Source organism: Daucus carota, chromosome 3 (assembly GCF_001625215.2).
Source record: "Daucus carota subsp. sativus chromosome 3, DH1 v3.0, whole genome shotgun sequence".
NCBI lineage: Eukaryota > Viridiplantae > Streptophyta > Magnoliopsida > Apiales > Apiaceae > Daucus > Daucus carota.
Genome location: NC_030383.2, coordinates 9597894 through 9618406, shown reverse-complemented (window position 1 = coordinate 9618406; position 20513 = coordinate 9597894). Strand labels below are relative to the sequence as shown.

The following is a 20513-nucleotide window of genomic DNA, read 5'->3' as shown; positions in this document are numbered from 1 at the left end:
TGTCACAAGATATTTTAATGTTAATTATTAAAATTAAATGAAATTTTTTATAATTGTTTATAAAAATTTAAATATTCTTGAAAGAAATTCGATTATAAAAACATTAATTTCTAAAAAAAGGGCTTTCTTTTTGAAACTGGAAAATAATTTTCTAATAGAATATTTTATCATCAATTTTTATAATATTTACATGATTCTCAAATAATTACTGAAAAGGTAATTTCTGCAAATACTGAGAATATAATTTCAGGAAAAATCCTGAAAATAAACTTGTTTTTGGACAGCTGCCCCACCAAAAATTATAATAACGCTCCACTTTTATTGAAAAATAATTAATAATGATTTATAACACTTTTTCTAGAGGGGAGACTAAAATAATAAAAAACAATCAAGATGCTATTCCAATTAAGCACGTAAATAAAGATGCGAATTAACTTTTACACAATTGTGTAATTTTGTTTCCTACACTATGTATATAGTATGTATAATAGTAAAAGTCACATGCGTATTTAGGAGAGCGATATGCAGAACCCACATGAGAATAATATTTATTCTCGGCCAATAATCTTCTTAGTTGAATGAAAAACGATTGAATGAATTATAAAAAAATTCGTTTACACATACAATATTATATAACCTATAGTGCACATCTGTGTTAAGCGAAACAGTGCGAGAAGCTGAAAAAATATTATAAGAGCAAGTCCGTGTCCTAGTGAAAGCCCTAAATATAATATAAAATATCATGTCCTAGTGATTTAGGACATGTTTTACTAAATTGAACTCCAACAATGTGCCTTATTCTCACAATATGTATAATATTTTATTATTAAAAACTCTCTTTCATCATAAAAAGCATAACATAAAGTAGAGAGAGAATGAGAGTGTTCATGAGAATTTATAATAAAAAATAGAATAGGGCAAGGAGAGATGTGCCCCAAAAATAGGGCTTGAGGAGTTTGTCCTAGTGATATAAGGCATCATTAGGACACTGTTGGATCAAGTTTTTTCATCAATTGCCCTAAATTATAACTTAGGACATGATATAGGACATCTCTTGGACTTGCTCTAACAGAATAACGAAAGATAAATGCCTTTTGTTCAGTTCTCACATATAAGAATATATAGAGATGAGCACAATCTGGAATCTAGCCTATTATTGTTGAGATAGCGAGAGTTTTCTCCCTAGTCATCTCTTTAACAAACATTAAAAGGAATTTGGGTACTTGGCTGCTAGAATTTTTTTATACCAAATACATTATTCTCATATTAATGTTTAATATTTTTTCATAAATTTCAATTATATGATCATGAAAAGTAAGTACACAATTTTCAAATTGATTTATGCATGGAAAATGCAATTATTATATTGTGAATTGTATATCTTATATACGTGATATTTCTGATTTTATATCTCATTATGATTTGAAGTAGTTCTTATACAAAAGTTTGATATAATGTTTACATTGTTATTGTTGATCTCAGTAAAGAAATATTCATCATTGAACATGGGAATTTGAGATGCTTAACCGTGAACATAGTTCCGCTTTAGTCTATAATAGAATGTTGGGTATAAAAAATTTAAAACTATATATTATATATTGTATTAGTTAACTGTATAAAAATACACGATGAGTATTATATATTATGTACTTTTAAGATCTGAGATATAAAATTTAAATACAATATAAACATTAGTATTGTCTAAAGATAAGAGAATTCACTTACAACTTGCAGCATGATAAAAGTTTAACAAATTAAAATATCCCAGCACTGCATCTCTGTCTTGGTTTTATATAGCTTAATCTTCACGCAACATATACAAAGCAACATGCATGAGAAGGAAGAGATCGGTTAGAAAAGCACTTAGACCTCTTCATTTGATACCCCAGAATAATACCAGTACTCCCTCCGTTTCTTTTTTCTTTTCCTGTTTGTGATGTCGGTACTATTCATAACATGACACAAATTACTAATTTACATCTAATATATAAAACTAAATCTAGTCATGAGTGATCTTGTTAGATTCGTATTCACGAGTACTTTAATACAGTGAAGTTTTTATATTTAATGCTACTACGAAATGAAAGATATTAACGATTAAAAGTGTGTGTTGGCAAACGTGAAAAGTACAAACAAGAAAAGTATTTAGAGACGGAGGGAGTAGTATTTATGGACTACTACTAAAGCTTAAAAAGGCCTGGCATGAAAGTTAGATACTCTTTGTCGGCTTCAGTAGTCCTCTCTTTCAAATCATATGCTGCTAGCTAGCTACATCTTCTTATCAGTTTCGAAACTAAAGGAGTTTCAAACAATCATCAAATTGAACTGTCCATTTTATTCAAGTCCCAATGATGTTTGGCAATATCTTGGCTAGAGCTTTCTTTTGTGTTCCCCAAAAACATGATCATCATCATTTAGCTTTTCATTTTGATTGTGTCATATCATTGCTGTTGTCTTAATTCTTCCATTCTATGTTTTGTTTGGCAATCATATGGAAGCTAATAACTAACTTAAAAGCAATATTATAGTGTTGGTCGATAAAAGGGTGCACGAAAATTTCATGTGATTGGCAAATTTTGTTTATCACCAAAAAACAACTATCATTATCAGCCTAATAAACCTAGATTTCATCAGAACCCCACAGGAGAAACTAATTTATACAAGACCTATTCTAAGCTGGAGACTGGAGTACTTCAGCTTGCTACGTGAGCTCGAATTATAAACTCTTATCGAACTCGAGTTCTGACGAGAATATATGATCATGAGCACACAAATTTATCATCTTTAAATGATCCTTATACATAATTCAAGATTTGTGTAAGAGAAACTTAATGTAATGTCAATTATCTTAATGTAATGTCAATTATAATAATATGTCTGAAAGACCAACAATTATACAGTACAAGGTATCAAAGAGAATTAAACAACAGTCTGACCATTCTTAGTAATTGCATGCATGCATTGCATTGCATTATTACTTGTTGATCATACTCAAGCCAATGCTCTTATATATGTCAACATATATAAATTACTACAAACATTCCCAAAAAACTGTATCTGAGACTCCATCAAAGTCTCCTAGCAAATGCAATTAGGTAAAGTCAAGTATATTAATTCTCATATGCATCTATGATCAATCTGTTATTTGTATATTTCACCCAAACGGGGAAGTTCCTCTTGACATGCCACCACCAATCATAGGGCTCAGCCTCTCCGCCTGCAGATTTGGTCTTCTCGGGGATGGCCTTTCTAGTTTAGACGATGCATCGAATTTCTTATCATCAATGCTGACTCCGCCAGCCATTGGCTTTCGCTCATACATATCAGCCGCGGAATCCATGTCACCCACTCTCTCAATCTGGATCTGATCATCATCCCCTTTAAAAGGATCATGGTCTTGAGAGCCGAGGCAAGAGGCTGCAGTTCCTGTTAGTTCATGAAGACGAAGATCTTCGGACCATATTATTGGGCTCTTACCAGTACCACCACTAGTATAACTAGAATTAGGCCTCTTTTTTCCAATGCAAATGTTTGGATCATTGTTAGCCAAAAATCCATCAAGAGATGATGATCTTTCCATTGTGTGTTGAAGTTCTAGTTGTTGGTCACCTCCGTATAAGTTAAGATCTTGAAGAGATGGGAAGTTGAGGTGATGGCCATACTCTTTCATGCCGGAGACATGGTCGGTTTTGTAACCAGAATTCGCCATGTTTTCACCGACAAGAGTCTGGCAAGCTTTCTCTAGGATTGTCTGCATGTACTTCCCTTGTGCCTCAATTCTCAACTGGAGGTGTCTTTGCACCTGATAGCAAATATAATAAATATTTCCGAATTTCTGAATTCGAAAACTTTACTTCTACCCGAAGAAAGCTGAGATTTGCGTACCTCTAATTGTTCATGCAGTCTTCTCTGCACCTCCAATTGCATCCTAGTTGAAATAAGATTTTAGATATCAGTTCCGAAGAGTTCTGAACATATATAGTCTCAGAGGTCTCTAATAAAAAAGTGGTCTCCATAGAACTCAACACAGAGTTTGATACATGATACGAATCAAAGACGGTGCATATATATACATGACGAGAACCTGATTAGATTAATTATATATTTATATGTATACACACTTACTCATTCATACTACGAGCCATCATTCCAGAAGAGGATGCAGAATTTCTCTGGAGTTCTAAAGCCGAGGCTACAATTCAAATAAAAGAAAATCATATGACAAATTATCGGTTAGTTTCAGCCAAAGCGATATCTCTAGAAAACGGCAGATAGCTACAAAGAGTCACCTCTCTCACCATCTTTAATTGAGTGATGGTCACTAAATTCCTTGTGGGGTTGTTTCCCAAGCCTGAATTTCTTACAGCAAAAAGAAAAAGAGATGAAACTGACCCTAGCTAAATATGTTTATCTGGTATTTTTTTACGAGAAATAGACCAGAACAAAGAGATTAAAGCGGAAAAATGAAGCAAAGGAAATGAAAAGGAAGTATAAGAGTTGGAAAATTTGTCTCTTGCTCAAACCTGAAGATGACTCTTGAGATGATAAAGAGTAAGCCCCTTCACACCCATGACTCTCATAATCGTCTTCGGTGTAGCCTCTACAAAATTCAAATATAAAATATAAGTAACTAATCATATATCCATATAATTATCAAGGTGAAATTATTCAGACACACTATATGATCCTGCTAAGTCCTATTCCCAAGACTGCCAAAACTGAGCAGTTTTAACGAAAAAGGTAATTTAACATGGTATTCGAGTTTGAAATTATAGAAGAAGAGGTAATTTAACATGGTATCGGAGTGTGCGTGTGTGTAGGTATAGAATAAGTACTGTCTGGTCCCCCAAGCTGGGTAACAGCATCAACAAAGCGTTCATGGAGCTCAACAGTCCACCGGAGACGAGGTTTGGGATCAGTGGTGAGGACAAGACCAGAGTCGCCTTGAACACATGCTGACATGCCTCGATTATCGTGATGCGAATTCATATTTGTATTAATATTTGCCTTCTTCGAGGAATGGAACATTCTCTCTCCCCTTTCTCCTCCTGGTTGAGAGAGAGATTCAAGAAGAACAAATGCGATGCAAACACAAGAAGAATAAGGTGCGTTTTTTAACGAGAGAAAGCAAGCAATCCTCTAGGGCCTCTGCTAAAGATATATATAGTAGAATAATCTATTTTTATTTTAATTACTAAAGTCTAAACATATTCTATAGCATGTAAGAAATAAAGGTGGCTTATATTTTGTCCCTCGTCCCCAACCCTACAAGAAATCAAAATATGGTTAAAATTATTAGACGAAAATAATTTGACTTGAACAGTGATTAGGTTTCGGCAAAATGCTAATAAGATATCTTTCATACATATACATGTATCTATACTATACTATAAAAAGCCAACATAGGTATAATTTGTAGTCGTACAAAATTTTGGTTTGGTACTCTCCTATGAAACTACAAGTAGATATCTATTAAACAGTTTCATATACTAAAAACACTCCTTATGTATATTAATATTTTTTTAAATATAATTTATAATTATTTAAAAAAAAGGTGAAACTACTGTTAATAACATATCTATACTATACTATTAAAGCCGAAACATTAAAAGTTTGGTCGGTCGGTACGCGGGCTTTTATAGGGGCTTTTAACATTAAAAGTTTGGTCGGTCGGTACGCGGACTTTTATACGGGCTTTTATAATTAGCGGGTTTCAAACAAAATTAGTGGGCTTCAAACAAAATATAAACAAATCAAAACATAAAACAAATATACATAAAATAGCGGGCTTCAAACGAAATTAGTGGGTTTCAAACAAAGTATAAACAAATCAAAACATAAAACAAATATAAGACCTATTTGACTATACGAAAAATTAAAGTCAAACCTTAAAAAATATATACGCATCTATACTTACTATATTATTAAAGCCGAAACATTGAAAGTTTGGTCAGTAGGTACTTTGCCAAAATACGCGCTAATCCAGTTATTCTTTTTAACTAAAATATGTTATCTTTTTTTATATTTTCTAACTAAAAAAACTCTATTATTTAAAATAACATGGAAAAACATAATAATTACCTTTTTAGTTAAAACACATTATCTTTTTTATATATTCTGACTAAAAAACGGATATCTTACAATTAACACGGGCTACATATATCTTAATTTTATTCTCACAATAATATTAGTTTACAATACTACTAAGACCGAAACATTAAAAGTTTGATTGGTCAGTATTTGGGCCAAGTTATGCGCCTACTTATATAATCAATTATCTTTTTAATTAAATCTATTATCTTTTTTTTATATGTTCTAACTAAAAAAACTCAATTTTCTAAAAATAATATTGGACAACATAACAACTACTCTTTTTAACTAAAACACATTATCTTTTTCAGAATCCTAACTTAAAAATCGATTTTCCAAAAATAACACAGTCAACATTCATATAAAAAAGATATTATATATCTATATTATTATTATATTATTAAAGCCGAAACATTGAAAGTTTGTTCAGTCGGTACTTGGGCCAAAATACGGGTCTATCTATATATCAATTATTCTTTTTAATTAAAATATGTCATATTTTTTTTATATTTTCTAACTAAAAAAACTCAATTATTTAAAATAACATCGAGAAACATAGTAATTACTTTTTTAACTAAAACACATTATCTTTTTTATATTTTCTAACTAAAAAATGGATTTTCTACAATTAACACGAGCTACATATATAAAAATATAATATTATTATACATAATTATTAATAAATAACCTGTGATATTTTTCAACCAAAATACATTATTTTTAAATACACTAATGGACTCACTTTAAAAGTAATATTATAAATATATAATATACTATTAGACTGTTAAATCTGAAACACGAAAAGTTCAATTAGTCGGTAGGTTAGTCGAGTTTGGTGAGCTAATTGGTATTCGACCCACGAACCCCCTTAATTTATAACATGTTATAATATATTTTTTGTTATCTATTAATTTAATATGTTCCATACTATATTTGATGGTAGGTTAGTATTATGGGTCGATATTAGGTTTTCGCGTCTTTTTTAACTTAATATGTTCCATACTATATTATTAATTATCAATAACGAAATATTAAAAGATTGATTGGTTGATTTATATCTGATTTTATAGATCTCCTTAAATTATAACATGAAAAAAAAAACGTATTTAAAATTCTATTAAGATATATATGTTCGACCTAATATTTAATTAGTCATTTGACGAAATTAACTATTAAGAATTTATCATCTGTTAAATAAAAAATTTATTTAATCATATTATTCTATCATAATTTTATTCTCACAATAATATTAGTTTAAGTTAAAATATATAAGATAAAATAACAAATATTATAACTGCCCGTGCATTGCACGGGTTATAAGCTAGTATTAATATTAAAAATTACTTATAGATAAACGTATAACTAATTATAAATATACAATTTTGAATATCTTTTGTCTAAAATACATATAAATAATTAAAGACGCTACTTTTTAATTATAACGCATTCTACTCGAAATTTAACACTTACGTATTCTATTTCATTACAAACACGAGCCATTACGTAACGTATGAAGATATATGAAATATGAAAAATTTGATTTAAATTGAATAATAAACTGTCACATATTAATATAGAAAAATATTTATAGATAGAAAATAAATTGTGAAAGCTAAATTTCCGTTAAAAGATATAACGAGTTGGTTAATATAATTTAACTAAAATCCAATTCATTAATACTAAAATACTAATAAAATGGTGTTAAAAATTAAATTATAATTAATAAATTACAAATTTTATACCCGCCCGTGCTTTGCGCGGGGTTAAAGGCTAGTATAACTTATATCTCAAAATAATTTATTTACATAAATCATAAATGAGAATCATTATTGCTCCCACTGAATTTTTTTTAAAACTTTTAAATAAATACTACCTTGTTAAGATATATAAGTTTTTATTTCAAAAAAAAAAGATATATAAGTTCAAATTTTTCATTAAAAAAATTTCTTTTTACCAAAAATATGCATTTAGATCTCTGTTCTAAAGGTCGGTGATTAATCACGATTAGTAACCGATTAATCCCTGTTCCGTAGCTCGCCGAACTGATTAAATCTCCGATTAATCACTGATTAATCAGATTAATCCCCGATCAATTCAATTAATCACCGATTAATCCCTGTTCCGTGACTTCACCAATTAAGTCCGATTTCCGCTTTTTACAACACTGATTTAGATAAAAGAAGATAAATAAAATTTCTACCTAATTCTTGCTTATCTGCATATATAATTTCTACACGTATAAAAATGTGACATCATGATCAACGATTCTAATACACGTGATATATTTGCATGTAACGTGATCCAAAAATTAAATTATTATTGCTTAATCGAGAAGAACAGTTGGTGGAAAGGATAGATTATAGTCTATATATTGTGACTTGTGAGTACATATTTGCGTGTCCCCTTTACGGCCCAGTCCAGTCTGTTAAGATTGCTTTGTTATGTGATTAAACTATTGTATTCTGTTTGTCAAAAAAAAAAAAACTATTGTATTCTGTTAATAGGGTTGCATGCATCGTTGAGCTTCTTTACAGATTTAATCCCATCTTTAAAATCACTACTGTACATATCAAACCTTTCTCAGGTAAAGATACTCCTAGCTAGCTCATGGATATATGCAACCTCAGATCTACCACCTCTTTCCTTCTTTCAAAACAAACTAACTTATATGAAACATATTTGGTCGCTGACTGTCGAAAATAGTGCTTTAGTGTCACTGTCCAATCATCTGGGACACCCTTATTCCTTAGTTTCTTGTCAATAACGTATGAAATGATCATTTTTCAGGAATTCGGACTAGCTAGGAAGTACCGATACACGAGAAGGAACAACAGAATATACAAACAAATAATGGAACTAACTTTAAGGTCACGATGAGTGGTTGGCAAACGGTATATTGTTTACGAGGGACGAGAAGATCAATGTGCAAGCACATACAGAAAGGCGTTATGTTATGTAATATAAAGCTCTTTTCTTTCTTCATGGGAGGTGGGGGACCTTGCTCAATTTCCTCTTTAGTTTTCTTATACCTCTACAAGCCTTTTCTTGGGGCCTCCATCTCTCTTCTCTAGCACTTTTGTGGAATACAAGATTGTCCTCCCTCCTTAACCATGCATGTGTTATCACATCACTCTATTCTATTCTCTCTTCTCTATCCTCTACTGTCCCCAACATCTCTCTCTCCCCCTCCCTCTCCCACTCTCTCTCTCCCTCTCTCCGTCTCTCCTTCGTCTTTATGCTTTAATTGCCGGACTAAAGTTTAGTTGTAGTTTATATATATATCTCGCTTGTTATCTGGCATCAAAAAATAATCTCTTGTTTTAATCGATGAGACATTTGCAAGGAATGAATGTTGGGAATGTTGTTATGTTTATTGTAGTAGTATATAATTAAGCGACACATGCAGAAAACAGAACCGAAAAACCTTTTTAGATTCTGACCTCCTCAACGGCCTTCTGGACTAATTAATAGAACTCTCTATACCAAATTTATTCGTTTATAGCAGTTTAACTGTATATAAACCTTTTTAGGAGTCAAAATGCAAGTTGAATACGAAGTGCAACAATTTGGCTACCAGAGAGATGCTTATGGCCATGATCAATGCTAGTTGGTTCTCGTAGCACAAATTTTCCTGAGAATATACGAGGTACACCAGTGGGCTCGTCTATATTAATTTCAGTGAAAGAAACCGTCGATAAGTAAAAGAATCAACATATCAAATTTATGTGTTAATATTCCGATTAGTAAATTGATTACCAGAATTTAGTACCATTTGTCATTTGATGTATATATTAATTTTTTTCCACAGTCCACATACTTGCTTCTTCTTTTTCTCGTTTCTATTCCTAATTCTCATTGATTTTAATATGCATTCATCACCATGGAAAATGTATATCCATTGTTCTTATGTCCATCCATATATGTTTACAAAGAGAAGGAAGAAAGAGTAGGTGTGTATTGATTACATGTTCCGTTACTAGCTAGAGAAATAAGTAACAAATTTATGTAGCTAAGAGTGTCCGGTAGTATTCTCCCTTATTTAATAAATAAAATATAAATATTTTAGATTCTGGGGACTTAATTAACACAGGAATATCTCCGATTGTTTAACAAAATGATCGATCAAACATAGCTCCATTACTGTATCAGGGTCAAAGTCAAATCCCCTGAATTTCTAAAGAGAGATAGAGTAATACATTACCGTTCAGCCGTTCATATAGCTCATGCTGATCCAAAGAGAACATATGCTTTCTTCTTTAGCAAACAAAGTAAGATGCTTCCTCCTAGTGAAAAAAATGCAAACAAACAAAATAATATAATCTTCTACGCCAATACAGCGGCCGTTTGTTTTATGGAAGTAGAAGTTGATTTATTTACTTTTCGCTCACTTAATTCATTTCTTTACTTTAAGTAAAAAATCACTTTTTTTAAGTTGCTCAAACAGTCCCACAATATACAAAATTATTTTATTAGTCGATGTTATCTTATACTTTTTTTTTAAAGATTAAACCAGAGCTTGCATTCCTTAAATCATATCAGTATCTAATACAGGCTTAATAAAAGCAAGAGGGGTCTCAAACCATTCTCCTCCGTCTGACATAGAATAGGCAGCGTTTGCTAATTCATGCGCCACATTATTCGCAGACCTATACACAAATCTAACTAGCACAGGATTTATGTGCTTCAACAACTGAATACAATCTTTAACAATTGTACCAAAATAAGCTTCTCCCGGACCTTCCTTACACGCATCAACAAGGACTTGAGAGTCGGTCTCAATAATACAATAATTCGGCCTTCGAGACAACACCCACAACAGAACTTCCTTCATTCCCCAAGCTTCTGCTTCTCTCGGAGTCTAAGCTCCAGACATTTTACAGCATCTAGCACCGATGAACGCACCTTGATCATCACGCATAACACACCCCAGGCCAATACTACCATTACTAAACACTGCAGCATCCGTATTAACTTTGAACCAACCCTCTGCTGGTCTCGTCCAAACATAATCACCTGCTTCACCCTGCCCATGCAATCTGCATGTTGACACCTGAGCATCTTTCCAATCTGCAAGAAGGTGCAGCGCTGCAGCTTTGACTCCAAAAGCAGATCCATTAATTTTATCCCAGAACCATTTATTCCTCCTATTCCATATAGACCAACTGATCATTGCAATTAACGCACATTGTTCCTTAGTACACACCTCAAATAGTCGCAAGAAGATCATCACAGCCGTGTCATGTGGCGAGGCCTGTAATCTCTGGTGGAAACCTGCACTATACCAAACTGACCGAGCAAACTCGCATGTAAATAGCACATGTATGACTGTATGTCTGTCTCACTTTCATATCGGCACCATGGACATTGCCCATTTTCAACAACTCTTTTAATGGTTAGAGCACTTGAAGTAGGCAAACAACCTTTACAGACCCGCCAAAGAAAATGAATTTCTTTACCTGGAAGCTTTAACGCCCATAATTTACGCCAAAACCAATTATGCCCATAATAACTAGGATTATTGCCCAACCTAGCATCTAGAAAGAGCGTATCAGGATAGTATTTAGCCTTAATAATTTTAGAGATAAGAGCGTTTGATTCTTGAAGTAATCTCCAGCCTTGCTTAGCTAGCATAGCCAAATTAAATTTTCTTAAATCTCTAACTCCCAGGCCCCCACAACTCTTAGGTGAACACATTTTTCCCCACTCCATCCATCTTACTCCCTTGCCTGCTACTCCCCTTCCCCACAAAAAACCATTCATTTTCTTTTTTATATCGTCACAAATGCCATTTGGAATCAAGAAAAGACTCACCCAGAAACTCGGAAGCATTTGCGTTGCAGATGACAGAAGTGTAAGCTTACCATACTTAGATATATCTTTAGCAGCCCATCCATGAATTTTCTGTTGCACCTTGTCTTTTAAGAACCCAAACACCTCCTGTTTACTCCTCCCCATACTCATTGGCATCCTAAGATACTTGTCTGGCTTAGCAACCTCCTGTACTTCCAGAATGTCACAAATTAATTTCCTATCCTCCAGTTTGATATTCGGGCTAAAGATAACATTTGACTTATGATAATTAATCATTTGTCCTGAAATGCTTTCATATTTTCGCAGAATTGTTTTCATTGCACTCGCCTCGACTGTTGATGCGTTAAAAAAGAAATACGCATCATCCGCAAATAACAAGTGAGACACAGAAGGTGCATATTTTGCTATCCGACATCCATGTATAATTCCACTACCCTCATATTGCCGCATTAAGCCACTTAGCCTTTCAGCACATAAAATATATATATAAGGAGAAATCGGATCACCTTGACGAACTCCTCGTTGAGGCTTAACACTACCAAAGACTTGACCATCTCTCAAGAACGTATATGACACTGTTCAAATACAGACCATAATCCTATCAATCCAAACTTGAGGGAAACCAAACTTAACGAGCATGTCCTCGATGAACCTCCATTCCAGCCTATCATAAGCCTTCGAAATATCAACCTTTAACCCTGCTATCCCCATTAAACCTTGTCGTTTCCTGTGAATATAATGATTGACTTCATATGCAATTAAAGCATTATCTGTAAGCAAACGATGTTAAATAAACGCACTCTGCTGCTCTGAGATAACCGTATTCAAGATTGGTTTCAAACGATTTGCCATAACTTTTGATAAAGTACGCATCAGGACATTACACAAAGAGATTGGTCGAAGATCAGCCACTTTCTTCGGTTGTTTAATCTTGGGGATCAGACAAACCAATGTTGTATTTATACTTTCTGGTAAAACACATGTATCAAAGAATTTTTTGCAAAACCTACACATATCTTGGCCTACAATATCCCAATATACTTGAAAGAATGAAGGATTCAACCCATCAATACCTGGAGCTTTGTCCGAGTGCATAGAAAATACAGCTTCTTTTACTTCCTGATCACTAAATGACATTACAAGATTTCATTTATGCTCCTCATTAATTTGCTTAAAACAAATACGGGTTGATAGCCCATCCTCCGAATTGGTGGACTTGAAAATATTCTCAAAGTATGTTGTAATAAGTTCCTGAATTTCCCCATCTTTTTCTTTCCACTCCCCTTCCTCATTCTTCAACCTTCGAATTTTATTATGCTCCTTACGTGTTGACGCATATTTATGAAAGAACCTGGTATTCTTATCGCCATCACGTAACCAAAACTGTTTGGCCCTTTGGCGCCAAAATGTTTCTTGTTTATCCTATACTTCTTTTATGAATACTAGCTTATAACTGTGCACACATATTTTTTTTAAAAATATAAATGTATTTTAATAATTCGTATGATGTACGACGAATATTTTAAAATACATATTTATATTAATATATACTACATCTTTTCTCCTAAATTCTTTATATTGAGGAATAAATACTTGACACACATTTAACACTTATATAAAATTATAATTCATCAATTATTTTAATTTTTTTGGGATAGAAATATAATGTTTAAACTTTCCACATGAAAATAAATTTTTAAAATAAGTTTTGAAACTATATTTTATTTACACTTTAAAATGCGTGGCAAGTAGTGAAAAAAATAAAAATAATTGAGAATGACGGAGAGAACATAATATAATATATTATAATTATGTGGTTTATTTTTTGAATAAAAAGTTCAATGATCGATGATTTAACAGTTATATTTAACGGAAAACAGGAAGTAGAAAAATAATAATAATAAAGAATAATATTCTATTGACAGAACTTCTTTTATGTAGTAAGTAGTATAGAACATAACATGAAAAACAATTGTATTCTAATTCCAAAATGTAATTATATTTTATTCCAAAGTTCATTATATTTTCATTTTTCTTTAGAGAGAATTAATTTATATATGATATATGATATTTATTCATTACCACAATTATTCTCTTAAAAGAATTAAATGGAAAAATAAAAATATGTAGGATACACCCAGGTAAATTATATAGTGTTCTCTGTCGACGGCGAGGGAGAGAGCAATCTCCGGCGCTTTTAGAAAGCGAAAATCACCGCTGTTATAGTTTACTCTCTCGCGCCGATCACTTTTACCGCCGGCAATCATCTCATATACACACATATCTTTATATCGATTTGGATCTTTTAAGTGGCCATGAACTCCGACGGTACTTCATCCACTTCTGGCGCTACCGGATCTGGCGATTCAGCTACTCCCCGAAGAAACTCAAAGCGTCCCAAGTGTATCTAATCTCTCTCTCTCTCTCCCTCTCCCTCTCCCTCTTTCTCTCTCTCTCCCGCAATTGCTTCCATGCGCTGATTAATCTGTATCTTTATTGATTATATATAGTGATGTGTATCACTCACTTAAGTTCTTCAGCGTGATGTGTGTATGAACTTGTGTCAGATTTTGTGTCAAGAAATTTAAAGAGTAATCAAATGTTAATTTATTACATTATATTATTTCAATCCTGCTGTGCTTTGTCACTTACATAAATTTATTGATTACATATATTATTTGTTTACTTAAAGAGTAAACAAATTAGGATCCTACATCTATATATTTGAAAATGTATATTAAAGGTAGTGTATTCAATTGGGATTCTTAAGGATTTTTTTTCATTCATGAAATCTAGGTGTATTCAATTCGGATTTAAAAAAATGTACTAGAATATTGGGGGTATTCGATTAAGGTTTTAAAAAATACCTTAAAAAAAATATGATAGTGTTTAATTAGGATTTCAAATTATGCTTAAAAAACAAGTGGTATTCAATTGGAATTATTTAGAATCTATTAACATCGATGGTGGTTAAAAGCTGATGGGTTTTTTTGGACTTGATTAAATGATGGATTATGTGGTATTACTCAGTGTATTATATGTTTCAAGAATTCCCATTGTAATCCACGAGATTTTGAAGAATTGTGATTAAATCCTAAGGACTCTGATCAATTCTATGATATTATTTCTCAAATCTACCAGACTCCGCATAAAATTAAACTCGATTACAATCCATTAAAATCCATATACTATTATTAATCCAACAAGTCTGGATTAAATACACCCCCCTAAATGACTCATTGTTGCTAATTTGTGTATGTATACAAGTTGGGAGGCATGGACAACTTATAAGACATTTGGTTGAGCACTTGAATGTCTTTTAACTGAGACTCTTGAAAATGAGATGGCCTGCTTGATTTTCTTGATGTAAGAACCACATTGTTTTTCATGATTCGATAACCAGTTGCATTCTGATTTTCTGTTTTAGATTCCAAGTTTACTCAGCAGGAGCTGCCAGCTTGTAAGCCAATACTAACACCAGGATGGGTAATTACTTTTACTTTTTCATGCTCGATAGCTTGGTTTATGAAATTATTATTGAAACATCTTTATGTGATATTTTTGTTTTGTTTACAGGTCATTTCATCCTTCTTGCTTGTTTGCATTGTCTTCATTCCTATTGGGCTTGCGTCGCTGTTTGCTTCTCGCAGTGTATGTTAAAATTTGATTGTGTTTTTGCGCCTTCTTTTTCTTGTTAGACATTACCCATAAGTGACTATCAATCTTTGATTGTTTTATTAGGTTGTTGAAATTGTTGATCGATATGAAACTGCTTGCATACCGGGTGGCTTTAGAAAAGATAAAGTAAAGTATATCCAAAGTGATTCAAATAAGACCTGCAGGAGAAACCTAACCGTAAGTTTCCTTTGTAAAAAATCTATTGTTATTGTTATTGTGTATGTAACAGCAGTAAAAATAGAGCATTCGATTCCAAAATTAAGTTGTGTAGGTTTATCCGGTATATACTGTATCTTTGAAGATTTACTCTTGGAGAAAATGCTAACTTTCAAGGCTAGATCAAGTAATTTTTCTTCTCATTCTCCTATAAATTACTTAGGTGAATAAGGACATGAAGCCCCCTATTTATGTTTATTATCAGCTGGATAACTTCTACCAGAATCATCGCAGGTATTGCCAGTTTGTTATTATCTTTATAAGTATGGGTCCGTTTTAATTCTTTCACTAGTTAGTTATTTGATATGATTAGCCAATTAGATAAAGTTCAATTTGTTTCCCATGTATTTTTGTATTATAAAGGTGAACGCCTATTTTGCGTATGGAGGAGATAGTATCAGATATCAACCAACATTATTTACTAATTGATTGCCTTTTAATTTAATTTATCGAACAGTTTTTCTGTGTTATATATGTATGCTTGGTATAATGCATATTTCCATCTTTTTGAGCTCTCTGATATATAGAAAAGATAAATAGAAACCATGGACTAGTTAGATGATAGTTTAGTGTGACCCTAACAACCGTATATATGTAATATGAGTAATACTTTTGTATCTAATCATACATGATCATAAAATCTCATACTAGGTATAATAATGGTAAGAATGGTATATCATTCTATGAAGTCCTTTAGGCAAATATATGTGCGAGTGATTTCTGATCTCCACACTCGTTTCAGTCTCTTGCCACATATAGAAAGTACTTCAAACGGCCATGATAGTTGGTTCCATACTAACTAACAAGATATCTTTACCATCGACCATCAGCTAATTATTTTAACTAATCCTCAGAAAGTTGTAGGCATAAACAATCACGATGTTAGTTATATTGTAGGGCTGTGATGCATAAAAATGTCAAGCATGTGGTCATATGTCTATTGTAGACTAACTTGCAGGTGTAACATGATATATGTGTTTTTGTTTCAGCTCTTCAAGTTGAAATTATCATGTCAACGTATATGTCACTTATATTACATTCCTATAAAAATTATATTAATAAATAGAGGTTCTCACTCTTGCTACTGTTCCTTATGCAAGTACAAAGTTTGTACATCTACCATCCATTATCTGAAACTCACGTGGTTTTATTGTCATGTGATGGAAGATTACTTAATATTATTAGTGATATGGCTGGAGCCTGGAGTTGCCCTACTTGGCCATACTTTTGGGATATACATCTTCATTTAGGTCCTCGTAGCCCTTAATAACTTAATATCACCCTGAATTGCATGGAGAACATGAATCGAGGCTCTTGAACATATAATAACAGAGATGAGCAGTATCTTCACCTGTGGTAAGATATTATAAACATGATAGATCATAGAATCATGGAAGCATGCTATTGTGCGTCTACAACTTGGGCTTGCTTTATTCTCTTCATCTTACTTGCATCTTTAGATCCCTCTCTGTTGGTTTGAAATTATAAAAATTAGTCCATGAATGACTTGAGGGACATTTAGCTCCACTTGAAGGGGGGTTCACACAAGAAATGATATGTCTTATAGCTTATAAGTCACTTACAGGTGTGCTATGAACCCAATCACCGCAATCAATAATTTAAATGATTGATTAGCTGCAAGATAAAATAAATTTTAATAACACTGATAAATTAATAGAAAAGAGAAACTAGTATTATCCACTCTTCAAGATGTAGTATCTTACAAATTACTACCACTCATTACAATTTTCCAGATAACATCTATTCTCCTCTCTATCCCCAATATTTTGTGACTACTTCCTTTCTTCTGAATAGACTCTTTTGCCCTCTTAAAATATCTTCTGTTTGTGTCTCGAAAATAGCCATTGGTGTTGGGCTTATTGGGCTGGAGGGTGTCCTTTAAAGGTCTTAGCTGAGTTTATAGCAAAGTGGCCCCAGACTGACACTTGGTAGGGGCTCCTCCTCGTTTTAAACTAATGGAGAAAATTATAAATACCTGGAACAGGAGGTAGAATGTTCCAGAAATAGTTATAGTATGTGGAACCTATATGAGAACAATGATTGTTGCAATGTAAGGGAAGTAATTTTAATAAGATAATCTGGCTGCCTGCACCCCCTCTGCCCCACATTGCCTTTGACAAGCCTTGAACCCTCAACCCCTGTTAAACTTTGTGGCACCATTTGTTGCCTTAATTTATTTACAGTGTTTGTAATTTTGATATGCACAGTGTGTTGATTTTTTTCATAGATATGTGAAGAGCCGAAGTGATCCGCAGCTAAAAAGCAAAAGCAAAGAGAATGAGACAAATGATTGTAAACCTGAAGCTACCATTAATGGGAAAGCAATTCTGCCTTGTGGCCTTATCGCCTGGAGTTTGTTCAATGATACCTATAGCTTCTCTCGCTCCAGCCAGAAGTTGCAAGTTAACAAGAAGGATATTTCATGGAAAAGTGATAGGGAACACAAGTTTGGGAAAGATGTCTTCCCTAAGAATTTCCAGAACAGGACTGTCAAAGGTGGCGCAACTCTTAATGCATCAATCCCTGTAAGATTCTTACCACAGTAATGCTTACAAAAACAAAAAAGATTTTTATGTGTCAAGTGGGGGGGGGGGGGGGGGGGGGGGGGTATTTCAAGTTGGCTCCAGCTTATATTGTTCAGTACTTAATTGCATGATATCATCATGTCTTTGTAGCAATAATTTTTCTTTATAATTAAACGCCCTCACACCCACGTTTTTGTTGACAAGATTTGACCACTAGCTTAGAGGGTTATTATAAACTTATTATACTAATTATTATATCGAAATATATAAAAACATCTGTCACTTGTTGCGGAAAAAAATTGACAAAACACTATATTGATTTGGTTGAATGAAGATGACAGTGGCTTGGTGTACACCGTAAACAGTGTCCATCTTCAAATGTCATCCAACCTACCTCTTGTAACTTATTTTGACTTCTGGAGAACTTGCATATCATTTTAAGCTTCTTATAAGTGACATGTCTCTGATTTAGACCTGGAAAGTATTTACATGACACGAGAAAAGGACTTAAAAATTTGATGTTTGGGTTTGGGCAATTTTACAAGAAACATGAAAGTACACCAATAGATTCAGTTTCATGTTTGTATTTCTACTTGGAGAGCACACACACAAAAAAAAAACTCACATACACGCATTATATATGTTTGGATTTCTACTTGGGAGTACACATTATAATTAAATATACACACATTTATGATATATTTATTAGTATTTATGTAGTCTTTTTTTTAAAAAAATGTATCAATTTAGAAATATTCCAACTTCAGATATTATACTGTTTTCCAAATATTAAAGTTGCACTAAAGAGTATATGTAAATTGTAAATATTTTCTTTGATAATTCTGTGTTTACTTGTAGTTCCATGGCATGTGCTTCCGTGTATACATAGGAAAGTAACGGTTTGTGTTGGGTAATGTAGTCAATTTTGTGAAGACTCACTTGTATTATATAGTTTATAAATATTTGTGTTCCTTTCTGAGGTATAGCTGAGCCAGCAAGAGGACCTGATTGTCTGGATGCGAACTGCTGCTCTTCCAACTTTTAGGAAGTTGTATGGAAAGATTGAGGTGGAACTTAAGAAAGGTGATGTCATTCAAGTGACGTTGGAGAATAATTACAACACCTATAGTTTTAATGGCAAGAAGAAGCTTGTACTGTCGACCACCAAATGGATTGGTGGAAAGAATGACTTCATTGGCATTGCATATCTAACAGTTGGCGGATTATGCTTCTTACTAGCAATGTCTTTCACCATTATTTATTATGTCAAGCCAAGGTGATTTACATTCTGAACTGCATCTCTACTGCTTGTGTAAATATCCTGAATTTGTTTAACGCTCACCACAATGGATCAAGTGGTATACCATGTATAGACGCATAGTAGCTGCTCCTAGAGAGTCCCTTACCTATTCAGTTTACCCAGCGACTCCAAGAAATGTTCGCAGTGTTCGTTTTTAAACCCATGGTTTTTAGCTGCACAGTTTGATTCTTAACTTGAACCTGTGCCATTTCCCGAGGTCTGGTTTCTACCATCTTAACAAGGGTAGAAAATTAACATTGAAGAATTTGTAAGTACTTTTGTAACCTAGTGTCTGACCACCATCACATGCCGGAACATTTTATAAAGAATTGTTTTTTAAGATAAAGTCACACCTTCAGCCTTTGCCCTTTTTTAAGGTCTGTTTTCACTATTTTAACAAGGGGTGACAAGCTTAGATGCTAAAGCTTTGCCGATCCACATATTTGTGTTTGGTCTTGTGGGTCATGCTTTCTGTCAATTGTGCAGTACTGTAGTTTGTAAATTCCATCACTTCAACCATACTAATATTGTCATCTTTCTGTGATCTTAGGCGACTTGGAGATCCAACATATTTGTCTTGGAACCGGAATCCAGGTGGTGGAGCAAACAATTAGCCTTTACTCCTTCATGTCATGCTTCAGCTTTTTGGTTTCCTTTGCATAATGGTGATTCACATGGTTGTTTAAAACATATGGGAGGGTAAACTCACTTGTATCCTACTTCCAATGTACATGAGTTGTGCTTGATTTGGGTGACTTAAAATGTTTTATTGATTAATTTATGAGTTTGAAATAGCATTGTGGTTTTCTTTGCACATGCACATGTAAATGTTCATATTAGTTTCATCAATTTTTTTGTCATCTGATACTTCA

At 33.0% G+C, this 20513-nt stretch overlaps 2 protein-coding genes across 3 annotated transcripts; one reads left to right on the top strand and one right to left on the bottom strand.

Moving 5' to 3' along the window:
• Positions 1-2938: 2938 nt before the first annotated feature.
• On the bottom strand, positions 2939-5127 carry LOC108211642 (myb family transcription factor IPN2). Of its 2 annotated transcripts, none has more exons than XM_017383295.2 (6): positions 4836-5127; positions 4524-4600; positions 4290-4359; positions 4126-4192; positions 3886-3928; positions 2939-3802 (listed from the first exon to the last, which is right to left on the bottom strand). In XM_017383295.2, exons 1-6 carry the CDS (start codon positions 5026-5028, stop codon positions 3155-3157), a joined length of 1098 nt encoding a protein of 365 aa, XP_017238784.1. In that variant the 5' UTR covers positions 5029-5127; the 3' UTR covers positions 2939-3154. The 2 variants fall into 2 exon arrangements, with proteins under 2 accessions (XP_017238784.1, XP_017238785.1); XM_017383296.2 differs by having other exon boundaries at positions 4299-4359; positions 4836-5124.
• An 8854-nt stretch (positions 5128-13981) lies between these two features.
• Positions 13982-20501, top strand: LOC108214612 (ALA-interacting subunit 3). Its single transcript, XM_017386707.2, has 8 exons — positions 13982-14304; positions 15329-15387; positions 15478-15552; positions 15643-15756; positions 15959-16029; positions 18044-18341; positions 19328-19617; positions 20192-20501. The coding sequence occupies exons 1-8, from the start codon at positions 14217-14219 to the stop codon at positions 20253-20255; spliced, it is 1059 nt and encodes a 352-aa protein (XP_017242196.1). The 5' UTR covers positions 13982-14216; the 3' UTR covers positions 20256-20501.
• Positions 20502-20513: the final 12 nt, after the last annotated feature.